Source organism: Dermacentor variabilis, chromosome 2, assembly GCF_050947875.1.
Source record: "Dermacentor variabilis isolate Ectoservices chromosome 2, ASM5094787v1, whole genome shotgun sequence".
NCBI classification, from domain to species: domain Eukaryota; kingdom Metazoa; phylum Arthropoda; class Arachnida; order Ixodida; family Ixodidae; genus Dermacentor; species Dermacentor variabilis.
The window spans coordinates 57888394-57900478 of NC_134569.1; the positions used below are offsets into that span (position 1 = coordinate 57888394).

Below are 12085 nucleotides of genomic sequence, written 5' to 3' on the forward strand. Positions count from 1 at the left end.
GCTGTCTCAATGTGATGCCACCGAACTGATCACAGGCTCTGCTGCACCTCCAATGTTTCCAACACAACACGATGGCCAACGAGAGAAGAAGACCTACATGTGATGCAACTTTCATTACAGCGCAGTAGGCTAAAAAGAAACACGAAACTTCGAAACAAAATGCACATGTGAGTTCAAGTCAAAAAGGCCAAAAGATTACTAATAAACACGAGGAATCTTGGGTACCTCCGGAAGCAGATGTGCGATAGCGCCCCTAGCCAATTGCTCTGGTAGGAGTGCCTGTGTTTAAATCACAGATTTCGTTCTGTTGCATTCCACCAAAGTGGAATGCTCCGTTTGGTGGAATGCTCCGGCACAGAGTCCGTCAGCCACTTTGAATCTGCCATTGGAATTCACTATAGGTCAATTACTTACAGGAAACCCTGATCATGAGGAGGAAACTTACAGAAGAATAAAAATGCTTTGGAGTATTCAAGCTATTAGTATTCAATCTATTTCACTGGGAAGGCTTAGGAGTAAGGATCAATGAAGAATATCTCAGCAACTTTCGATTTGCAGATGACACTGTCCTGTTCAGCAACACTGGGGGCGAATTACAACAAATTATTGAGGACCTTAACCCTTTGAGGGTCAATGACATAAATATATGGCGCCGCGACCATGACCAAAATGGTCGATGCTGTATATTTACGGCGCCATCTGTATGTTTAAAATGCACGCCTATTTTCTCACTGTTTCTTTTCTGGCATGTGCTGCCACTATGTGGGAATACAAGAAATTTTTTCTCATACCTCCCTCTCTCGGTTTTCGTTGCATGGTTTGTTTTAGAGCTGGTTTGCTCTGGCGCGTCTATATGCTACCGCTCGCACGTTGGCCCACGAGCACAGCGATTTGGGTTTTGTTTTTTTGGCGGCATCAGCTTCTTAAGCTCATAAAACTGATGGCTATCTCTTTACTAATCGCTCAAAGGGTGACCGCCTGTTTCATACTCGTTTAATGCTCACAGGGGAGCGCATAGGAAGGATGCCGCCATGCATGGATTTCCTTTTCTTTTCCTTTCTTCTTTTTTGGAGACTTATGAAAACTAATTGCCTCTGGTTGGCGACAAGATGAAGATTAGCAGAAGTTTGTCACATATTTTGCTTTTTTTGATGGGCACACAACCACAGAGTTTTCTTGAGTGCGTTCACCTACGCAGTTTGATTACGTCATGGACGTAAATATTAGTCTAAGAGCAGGAACATTTGAGAGTTGCGAAATATTCTCGTGTGTGCATTTTCTAAGCTTTGAACTATGTTATAAAAATGCATTAAATTTTCTATTCTTATAAGCTTATTTCCTTTTTTTTATTGTTGTTATTCATGAATAAACAGTACATAACCAACACAAAATATTTTTTTTCTCACTTTACGGTCACCCTAGAAAAATTAAGGTAATTTTTTTCGAAATAGGTCCCTCAGAAGAATTGGAATCTGCAATAAAAAAAAGCAACCCTGGGCAGTCACACATGGCAAAAAAAAAATATTGACCCTCACAGGGTTAACAGAGACAGTATAAGAGCGACGTTGAAGATTATTATGCATAAGACAAAGATAATGATCAATAGCCGGGCAAGAAACAAGAGTTCAGGATCACCAGTCAGCCTCTAGAGTCTGTGAAGGAGTATGTTTACCAAGGTCAATTACTCACAGGGGACCCTGATCATGAAAAGGAAATTTACAGAATAAAAATGGGCTGGAGCACATTCGGCACACATTGCCAGATCCTGACTTGCAGATTACCTCTATCATTGAAAAGAAAGGTGTACAATCAGTGCATTCTACCGGTGCTAACATATGGGGTAGAAACTTGGAGGTTGACAAAGAAGCCAGGCTGTTGACAGGAAGAGAGCAGTGTGGATCAGAGCGCAATGGGGATAGCTGATATCCTAGTTGACAGTAAGAGGAAAAAATGGGGCTGGCCAGGCCATTTAATGAGTAGGATGGATACAGAATGGGTGCCAAGAGAAGGGAAGTGCAGCCGAGGATGACAGAAAACTAGGTGGGGTGATGAAATTAGGAAATTTGCAGGCACAAGCTGGAATCGGTTGACACAGGACAGGGGTAACTGGAGATTGCAGGGAGAGGCATTCGTTTTTCAGTGGACATAAATAAGCTGATGATGATACACTTTTAAACAGCTCTTTTGCTAAAATAATGAGCCCACTGCCGCACTGGCACTGACTGCCATCAAAATGTGAATCTACTGCACGTTTGAGCAGGATTCCACCTAGCTCCTTTGATGACAGGGAAGGTAGGCATGTATAGTAAGCAACTCTACATATTGTAACCGTTCTACTCTGAAAGTAGCGCAAAGCTTTGAGGAACGCGGACGCAGAAGCAGAACAGCTTTTGCTTTATGGATCCACCATATTTTTAAGACAAACTGGATTGTTCATGTATACGTCCAACGTAGGCTTAGACATTTCGCAGTTATAAATTAGTTGTACATACTACTGCAGATTCATTGCAATGCTGCACGGCACCTAACTGCCCAATTTTCTTATTAGCAGCCTTTCAGCCTGGACACCATGCACTCCATAGAACAGCTGAAAAAGATACCATGCGGAAAAAGAAGGCTGCAAAAGCTCATCAGGCTAAAGGTCAGAGGGCCAAGAGACACCGCATTGCAAAGGACACGAAGGACTGTAACCCTTGTGCCTATTCAATTAACAACTTTGAACCTCGTTTTCTCAAGAGTTTTTTTTAGCATGTTGCTCAGCTCGTGGAGCAGATATCTTGGTAACTACTTTACACATTTTGATTGCGTTTGTTTTGTAGGGCTCCTTGAACTGTACTTTGGGGGATAGCGCTCATTTTTTTATCCTAGTGTTCTAAAATTTCTGAGTAAGGTTCCTTGTTTGCAGTGCAAGTGTGCTCACTGCAGTGGCACTAGAGAAAACGTAAACTGCAAATTTTAGTATTGCAAAAAAAAAAAAATTATTTTGAGAACGCTATCTCCTTCTGCATACATTTGGCTGTGCATACAGTATTTAACAAACTTTTTATTTCATTTTGTAAATCCTCCAGTCCTTCCAGAAGGTTCAATAAGGAAAAAGTTTGTCTAGCAAGAATATTTCGTGATATGGTTTTGAAATATTTATGAAAGCATCATAGAGCCATTCTTAGTCTCTGTGCCAGTTTTCATCAACATCCACGAAGAAACAAGAAAGTTGGTACTGAAAGCCACATTCCCCCTTAAGAAGCTCCTAAGCAGACCACACGTGCATATGTTGGTTAGTGGATATGACGTAAATCCGAGCACGTTGCTTCTGAGATATTTTGGCACACTACAGCCAGTCAAGGTCGCTGCTTAATCTCCGAAGTCATGCCAAAAAGCATCACTGGTTCTCAATAGCCTGTTTTGTGCATTATTTCCAGCAAGGAGTAATGGCAGTATTTTTTGGGCTTCCGTATCAAAAAAGTCTGTTTCACTAGCTTTTTATGAGACATCTAATTGTATTTTAAATGTAAACCTTTGCGCAGAGGCTGCTCTGTACCTTAACTGTCTGGAACTAGGTTTTTCTTATGTAGTCCAAAATTTCGCTGCAGTTGGCCTTAAAGCTCTGGTGGCCAAATACAAGAACTTCTTGGTACATTTTGCTAACACTGTAGAAGTAGGTGCAGGCACACATTATACAATAAAATCCATAGCCCAGATGGGTAATTTTTTAAACATTCAACTACCCAAATGTTTGAACCAGAAGCTTGCATGGACAAGTAATGCATAAATAATGTTCTGTCACAAGAGAGCTCTTCATAACAATTTCTGGCGAGAAACAAATCACACTTCACGTGAATACGCCTCTCACCTTTCCTTCTGTTTCAAAAGACTCTGACGAAGCTTTTCCTTCTCAAGTTGCTGCAGCTGAACTTTTTCATCCTTCAGCTTCCTCTTCTCTTGTATTTCCAGAAGCTTGGCCTGACGCTCAGCCTCAAGAACCTTGCGTCGCTCCTGCATACAGATTTTATGCATTGCATTGATTGCTCACTAATACCTGGTGTCTGATATAGCTTCAAATCAAACTGTGGACTTCTATGTGGCAGCTTTATCGCATGACTGTAGTTAAACCGCTCATACAAAATCATGCACATTTCTAGCAAATTTCTATAGTTCAAAAATATTCTTCAATTCATAAAGGCTTCTTGCAATGAATGCAGAGACATATAGAAAAAGGTAAAGTGTGGCCTGCAATTAAATGGAATGCCTATTTAGCTTTTTGCCATCAATAACAGCTTGGATATGTGATGAAAGGCTCCAGGTTATCTATTTACACATGGATATAGGTATGCCTACATCAAGTCAGTCACTTTTTCGAGTCATGTTTTCAAAGCAATTTGGACAAACTCAGCACACCCACCTAGATTTTCTTCTACTACCTAGATGGCTGCAGTATCAGCATTTGAAATCAACACTTATTTTACTCTTGCTTGTTTTACTAAAATGGAGGTAAGAACTTTTCTAGCCCCTCAAAGGCTGCATTGATTCAGTCTTTGTTTTAAAACAGAGATGGCAGCATCTTTTGAGAGCTCAAAGACAGCATTCTGGGCAATTTTTGCAGCTTTGGAGCGATGACGATGACGTCCACTGGAGCGATGACGTCCATTGGAGCGATGACGTCCACTGACAGCTCGTACGAGTAACACGTGCTAAGGAAAGCAGCTGCTCAACTATGACAGTGATAGTGAGAGTGAAGGTGATGCATTAGAATTTTGTTCTTGGAGCAGAGAGGATGATGATAGTCTACTATAATTGCTTCTTCTGTTGGAAGTGATGATTCAGAAAGCGAAGACATTGACTTGGCCCGACAGTGGTGCAGCGTGGACGCCAACTGTTTCTTCCGTGTCCAGAGGGGGCGAGGGCTGTCATTTAAGAATACAAGAAAAACTTTCTTCCAAGAAGAATTTCACTTCGAAGAATAGTTCATATTGAAACAAGGCCATTTTTCATTTCTTATTTCTAACTGTACCATTTGTGGAAATGGCAAGTACGTGCATTTTGCATGGCGAAGAGGTAAAATGACATTTTCATGCTTAAAGCACAAAGAAAATTGGTTGAAAGAGCTTTACAAGGGTTTTTGATGGAGTGAAGTTTAAAAATAAGCCAATAAACGAAAAATCAAAATAAGGTCATTTTTGGTCAAAATAATAAGAAGCTTAAGAATAGGGCTATGCACATACTCAAATATTCAATTTCAAATTGAACAGTGAATGTTTGATTAATTTGATCTACAAATCAAATATATTATAATAAATTTCTTGAATATTCAATTTTTCGAATATTGCCACCTTCAGTGAATGAGCCAGCCATGCTCTATGACTTGACACCGACAGTGTTTCCACGAAAAACAATCTTTTGTCAGTACAAGGTTCAACCATGCTGACCAGACCGATCAAGACAAATAACACTACACAAACATTATTATTATTATTATTATTATTATTATTATTATTATTATTATTATTATTATTATTATTATATGGAAACATACAAGCACACAAAGGAAACGGCAGGAGCAAGCTGACAACTGCCACCAAGAGGGGCACAACGCCTGCCTGCTCTTTTGGTAGGAGGGAATGAAAAGAGCAGAAGAGAAGAAGATAGGAAACAAAGAAATAGGTAAGAAAATAGGAAATAAACAAATGACAGAGACACAGACAAAAGAAAGTAGGAATATGGCAAAAATGTCTGTAAACAGGAGGCCAAATCAGTTTGCTGCATGAAAGTTAGCAAGGCTCTATGGGCCTGGTCACACTGAGCAGCACGCCCTCTCGGAAAGAGGCAATCGTCAAGGGTCATATACTTGAGTCCTACACAAACAGAGAGGAGAACAACAAAAGCAGCACGTCTGGAATGCACAAAAAAAATGCATGCATGAAGATTGGGCCAATTAGCCACTGGAAGGAACACTGATCACATTGGATACACAAGTTCAGTATTCACACACCACACATAGGTTTGCACAGTTTGGAGCTTTCTACCCACATGCGAGCACACAGACGAACTTGGCATGCATGCTCGCAGTTGTTGCCGCCTGGTCGACCGTGAACCCAAACGCTGCTTAACAACGGCTGTCAATCTAACCTGTACACATGATCTCGCTTGATCTTGGAGGCGAGAGGACGTCGCACGAACTTGCCATGGACCTCCAGATTTGAGAACTGACATGATTACAAGTGACACGATGTGCACTTCCTGCTTTTGTCTGTCACGCAGATGATTGGCTTTAACAAGCTGACGATACCCCACAGAAACCGACTGCCACCAAGATGGTAAAAACCACCCGTATTCTAGAAGAAAACTGGAAGCAATACTTTCTAACCAATAGAAGATCACCATTAGGCACAGTATGTACCACTATTAAACTGAACACCCCATATGTATTTAGGACACCTTTGCTATTTCTTCAGCTAGCTTCAGAGGGAAAAAAGCAGTTAATTTTATTTGACAGACATTCTATCAACAAAAAATATTTTCCAGACCTTTCTATAAGAACTGAGTTGTTATCAGTGCTGGCATGCTATTTTAGTGTTTTCTTTAACAAGAGTAAAACATATATTATGCACCTCGATATATAGGTACCTAAGTTACTGATGGCTAGGAAGATTCTTGTTAAGTAATGCAATTAGCCTCATGAGCATGTGCAGCACAGTGATTTTTGTACAAAATTTGGAAGCATGAAAGCTTGCGGTAAATTTTCTGATATGTATTCGATTCAATATTCTGCTTTTTTTTTTCTTAATTTCATTCAATATTCAATCTAAATCTACTGCTCCGTGTTTGGACATCCCTACTTAAAGGGTTAAGAGTGGACTGTACTGTACAAGCATTTGACAGTTGGCATATTAAAAAATTTATGTGTGACTGACCTCTGCAGCTGCTTCTTTAGCAGCTTTTTCTTCTTGTTTTCTTTGCCGTTCTTCCTGAAATATGAAGGTCAAAGAGAAAGACTGTTGACAAACCAATCATGACACAATGAAGTGCTTAAGGACAGCTTGGAAATACTAAGCTGCTGCACGGCATTACATAGCAACAGAACAAGACTTAATTAGAAGGCGGCATAAGCAAAGGCATGCAGCAGGTTAACAGGCAAAGTGCAGATCTTCAACAAGTCCTTGATTTTTCATTGAAACACGTGATCAGTGACTTGACCACAGTGACAGCAACGAAATAGTGGCAAAGCAGAATTTGTAGGCTAAGTTGAAGCCTCATATGTGCAGTGGGCATTTCCTTAACATACAGAGGCATGCACGGCCATTGCTGATGAGATGGCAAACATCTACGGCTATGTTAAACTGTCTGCGCTACCAAAGCCAGTGTCATGTCACAGCAAGCACTGGGAATGAGGTGCAGTTCATGAATGCATGAATTAGGCTTCTTTCATTGCAGCCTCACAGCCTCGCGACCCTGCCATTAGCATCAGTTTAGAGGATGCATGTGTGTTGTGAAAAGTGAAATTTCCATCTTTGTGGTGCTGAATTTCTTGAGAATGTTTTGCACTGAAAAGAAGGCATGGAAGTTTCTGCTGATGTCCCAGGGGCAGGGCAAACAGGTACAGTATCCTTAGGTAAGAGGTGCTGCCCCAAGTCTGGAGCATGCAAGACGGCTAAGATAAAAGAAACTTTTGAAATTATCTGTGTATAACTTGCATCTACTCTTCCAAAAAAGTAAATTGCTACCCATGGTGCAGTGACAACAAAAGCTGCTGCACGTTACTACATGTTTGTGCATTGTTATTTAACTTCATAGTGATCCTGTGGTGTCATCATGATTATTGTGTGAGAATCATCATAGCTATGTGTAAACCTAAGTAGCCGATTATAGTTCAATGTCACGGCACACAAGTTCAAGCCAGTGTATACTACAGTAGTCTGGGCAACTGGTCTTGAATGTGACTAGACCATGCGCCGACTACAAGACGGCTCCAGAGCCCAAGCCCCCTCCGAAGTTTTAAGGGGGTGTGGGGGGTGCTCAACATCCCCCCCTCCCCCTAACATGTCATGGCCAGAGTTTGGTCAGACATATCATTTCAGATTTCGTTTGACTTGCTTCAACCTTTTCCACTAAAATTTTATTGCGGCTAATAGCCTACTGCATCAATGTTGGCGCAAACGTGCACAGATCTTAATTCATACTTTGCTTTATTTCTGCAAATCCTGACAATAGGAGAACAAGTGCATTAGAAGTACCAGAGGCGGCTGCCTCATCCGTATTTTCTCACCTCAACATTGTTTTAAATTTCCACTGTAAACACCATGCACACACACATTTAAATATATACACAGGACAAATTTTATTATATTTTTAAAGAGAAGGAGATAGCCAAATAACAATAATTTCTAAAGGTATGGATAGATTATGCCTAGAGAATGAATATGTTGCTGTATGTTCACCTCACTTCAAAATGCTTTGAGTGCTTTTTTTGACCCTGAAAAAAACCTAAAGACTTTAGTGACCCCTTTGGCAGTCTCTTTTATCAACAGCGTGTGAAATGCACGTGAATGATATGTGTCTCAGTATTGCTTCTCTTTCCAGTAAGCGAAGCTAACCACTCATAAAAGAGCACTTCAAATAATTTACTACATTTATTAGGGATAGAAAAATCGTCACTTGCATGCAGAGGTTAAATATACACAGGTCGTCCCAATTACCTATAATGCACTAAGATTTTAAAAAAGGCAATGCGTTACTCAAAGAAAACCTAGCGCATATTGTTTCCAGTACAGTGGAGTACCTGCAAGTATGTTTTTTGTTACTGAGATTTAATTACGTAATTGTAATTCATTATCTAACTCGAGACATGCTATAATAATTATCAAAATGTCTTGGTGCAAAGTGTCTTGTATCAAGGTGTCCTGGTGTAGGCCCAGCCAAGGGACAGCCAACTGCGGTATTTTCAGCGACGTACTAAATGCGTACTAATTTTTTTTCAGACTGATAAATGAACCCTGCGAAGTATGGCGAATACCACGTGACTGTGCTCCCACCCGCATCATAAAGCAGCGCCCTTGAACAGGCTTCTTCCAAGTTAGCCAGAACAAAATGAAGGAAATAAAGAAAAAAATCACCGCCCAAGCACTCCGTACAGATGGTTAACCAGCAAAGCTTAAACGTGTGGCCCCGGTGTTTATAACTGGATTAATCCCAACGGTTCATTAAATGACACCTTGGTAGGCTGCCAGATCTTCGGTACGCAGCTGCTGCTTGTGCATGGCTGCACGAGCCTGTTTTTGTGCCCAGGCTGCTGCATCGGGATGGCGTAGACAAGCTCGTTGCCGGTTCTGCTCCCAGCATTGCTGATCGAAAGCTGCCTGCTCCTCAGGAGTACATATGATGACGCGTGGCCTACTCATTTTGGGGCTGGAGAGAAACTGCTGCGTGCCCGCTCGCAGCCAATCGCATGCCTCTTTCACTTTTTTTCCATGCATTTGCATGGGGTTGCATCGGAGGAGTTTTCGGCATACAGGCGACAGACGGACGGACGGACAAATCGGCTAGCCTTAACATCGTGATCGAGCTAGCGCCTTATCTGCTGTGCCTCGGCTGAAGTAACACGTCGTGTTTGGTGTTAGAAACAAGCTGTGATAGCTGTTGTCTTAGCATAGACAAATTGCGTGGATGTTTTTTTTTTTTTTTTTTTTGCCACAATACCTATCACTACAAAAGCAAATTGACAATGTCAGTGCTGATGTTTAAAGGTGTGTTTTGTTTCGTCCCAGTTGCCATGTCTTTCTCTAATGAGCAGAAGGCAAAAATGATCCTTGACTTGGGAGCTGGAAATGACAAGAGCAAGGCCGCACATATATATCAGCCATGGAAGTGTGGCGGCAGACCAAACACGTCGACTATCATCAGAAATGATGAAAACCTGAGATCTTTCAGTCCTAGACTACGCACGGATGTTCTAGAATTCATGGCCTCAAACCCTCACACTAGCGTGCAGGATGTGGCCACCCAGGCACCAATTTCCAAGTCATCAGTTTGGAGGATTCTAAACGATGGCCTTTCACCCATACCACCTTAACCAGCACCAATGTTTGGAAAATAGGGACCTATAGAATTGTCTTGATTTCTCAAATTGGGTCCTCACAAAAACCGATGAGTCACCTGACTTATTGAGCAACATCATGTACACAGATGAAGCCAATTTTCACAGAAACGCCCAGATAAATTTGCATAATGCCCACTATTGGAGTGACTACAATGCACGCTGGATAAAGCGCAATTGGCACCACCAGTAAAAGTGGTCGTTCAATGTGGGGTGCGGAATTTACTCCGGCGCTATCATCAGTCCCATCTTCTTCGATCACACACTGACTGGACAGTGTTACGTGAACGAAATCCTTGAAGGAGTGGTGGATAAGTTTCTCAGCGAAGTCCCGCTGTCACGTCTTCCACTTATGTAGTATCAGCAAGATGGAGCACCAGCACACAGCAGCAGCCAAGCACAAAACTGGCTGGATGCGACTTTTCATGCACAATAGATTGGAAGGCACGGGCCTGTAAATTGGTCGGCTAGGTCACCTGACCTCTCTACACGCGGTTTCTTTCTTTGGGGTTATATGAAAGATTGTGCTTACATGATCGAGACAGATGTTAGATTAACTCAAGACAAGGACAATGGATGTCTGCCATAGAATTCAAGCGTCGGTCATCAAGAAAGCCACTGAAGATGCGATGAAGTGGACTCAGTACTGCGTAGCTGCAGAAAGAGACCTATTCAAATACATCCTCTAGGCAGCAGCTGGTGTTCAATGGCGCTTACAAATTCATAGATAATAAGGGCACACTAAAACCTGATGGTTTTTTTTTTTTGTTTTGTTTTTGTGCAGGCGTGCTGACTGCCAATTCAGCTCATTTAGAAGTGGTTATTTACTTTCTTGAACGCGTCAGTTTTGCCTTTTCTCTACACGTGGATCGCCTCCCGGTATGTTTATTTCACTTTTATTTTTCACCACGAAGCTGTTTTTGAGCAGTATACACTCTCATGAAAAAGAAGGCCGTCACTTTCATTTGGCTTTGGTCTGAAGCAAGTTTCTGGCGCGAAATATAGCTGTGCGCACACTTTGTCGATGCGGTGCGAGCAAAGCTGGGATGTTGAAACATGCTATGCCTATTAAATTGCTTTTTCGCGTTTCGTGCATGGTCAGATCGGCATTTCGGCCGCGTTATCAATGGGATTTTGTTATCAATGTGATCAGTCGGACTTGAGAGATGGATAATAAGTGTGACAAAGAGAGGTAGGAATAGCTGCAAAGCTGCAAAACCTGCTGTTGGCGCTCCTTCCGTACCATTACCAAGGTGCTGCACTGTCTCTTCAGGTTTGTGACCAGGCAATGCAGTTGCTTTCAATCAGTTTATTTGAGGGTGCTGCTTTATGATGTGGGTGGGAGCACAGTCACGTGGTGTTTTTCATATTTCGTGAGGTTTGTTTGCCAATCGGAAAAAAATTGCACTCAATTAGTGCGCCACTGAAAACACAGCAGTTAGATGTCATTTGGGGGTGCTTGGGGGTGCCTACAAATTCCTCATTGACACTTTGATAATTAGGACAGTACTACTCGAATGAGATGATTAATCGCAATTGTCGAATTAAATTTCAGGAATTGAAGAATTACTGGCGGTTACTCCACTGTACCGGAAAAAATATGCACTAGGTTTTCTTCAAGTAAGGTAACTGCTCTTTTTTTAAGTCTTGGTGCATGATAGTTGGGGCACCCTGTATAATTCACTCAATAACCAAAATGATGCCATGCCGGATTCACTCGAAATCAGAATCAGCAGCAGTCATGCGCAGAAGCGCTTATACTCAGACTCACAGAAAAAGACAAAAAAAAGACAAAGAGAGGCTGCAGTTTCACCTTAAAGGCGAAGCTGTATTAGTGATATCAAAGTATACGACAATTACACGAAGGAAGATTACACCATCGAAAGTCGCCAGATTCTTAGTGGCGGGAGAGGACTCAGACTGTGAAATTGAACCGTCCCCTACTATGAAGTCTTCTAAACTCTCATATAAGGCCATCACTTCTGTGAACAATTCTTC

The 12085-nt window shown here is 41.7% G+C and overlaps 1 protein-coding gene across 6 annotated transcripts in view; it reads right to left on the minus strand.

Annotated features, from left to right (window-relative positions):
• ssp3 (SCAPER domain-containing protein short spindle 3) overlaps window positions 1-12085 on the minus strand; it is a 281587-nt gene that overhangs the window by 207004 nt on the left and 62498 nt on the right. For all 6 annotated transcript variants that reach the window (XM_075680651.1, XM_075680649.1, XM_075680648.1 and 3 more), the window contains 2 exons: window positions 6909-6962; window positions 3851-3993 (listed from right to left, as the gene is read on the minus strand). In XM_075680651.1, coding sequence (XP_075536766.1) covers window positions 3851-3993; window positions 6909-6962 — 197 coding nt within the window. The remainder of the gene's footprint in view (window positions 1-3850; window positions 3994-6908; window positions 6963-12085) is intronic.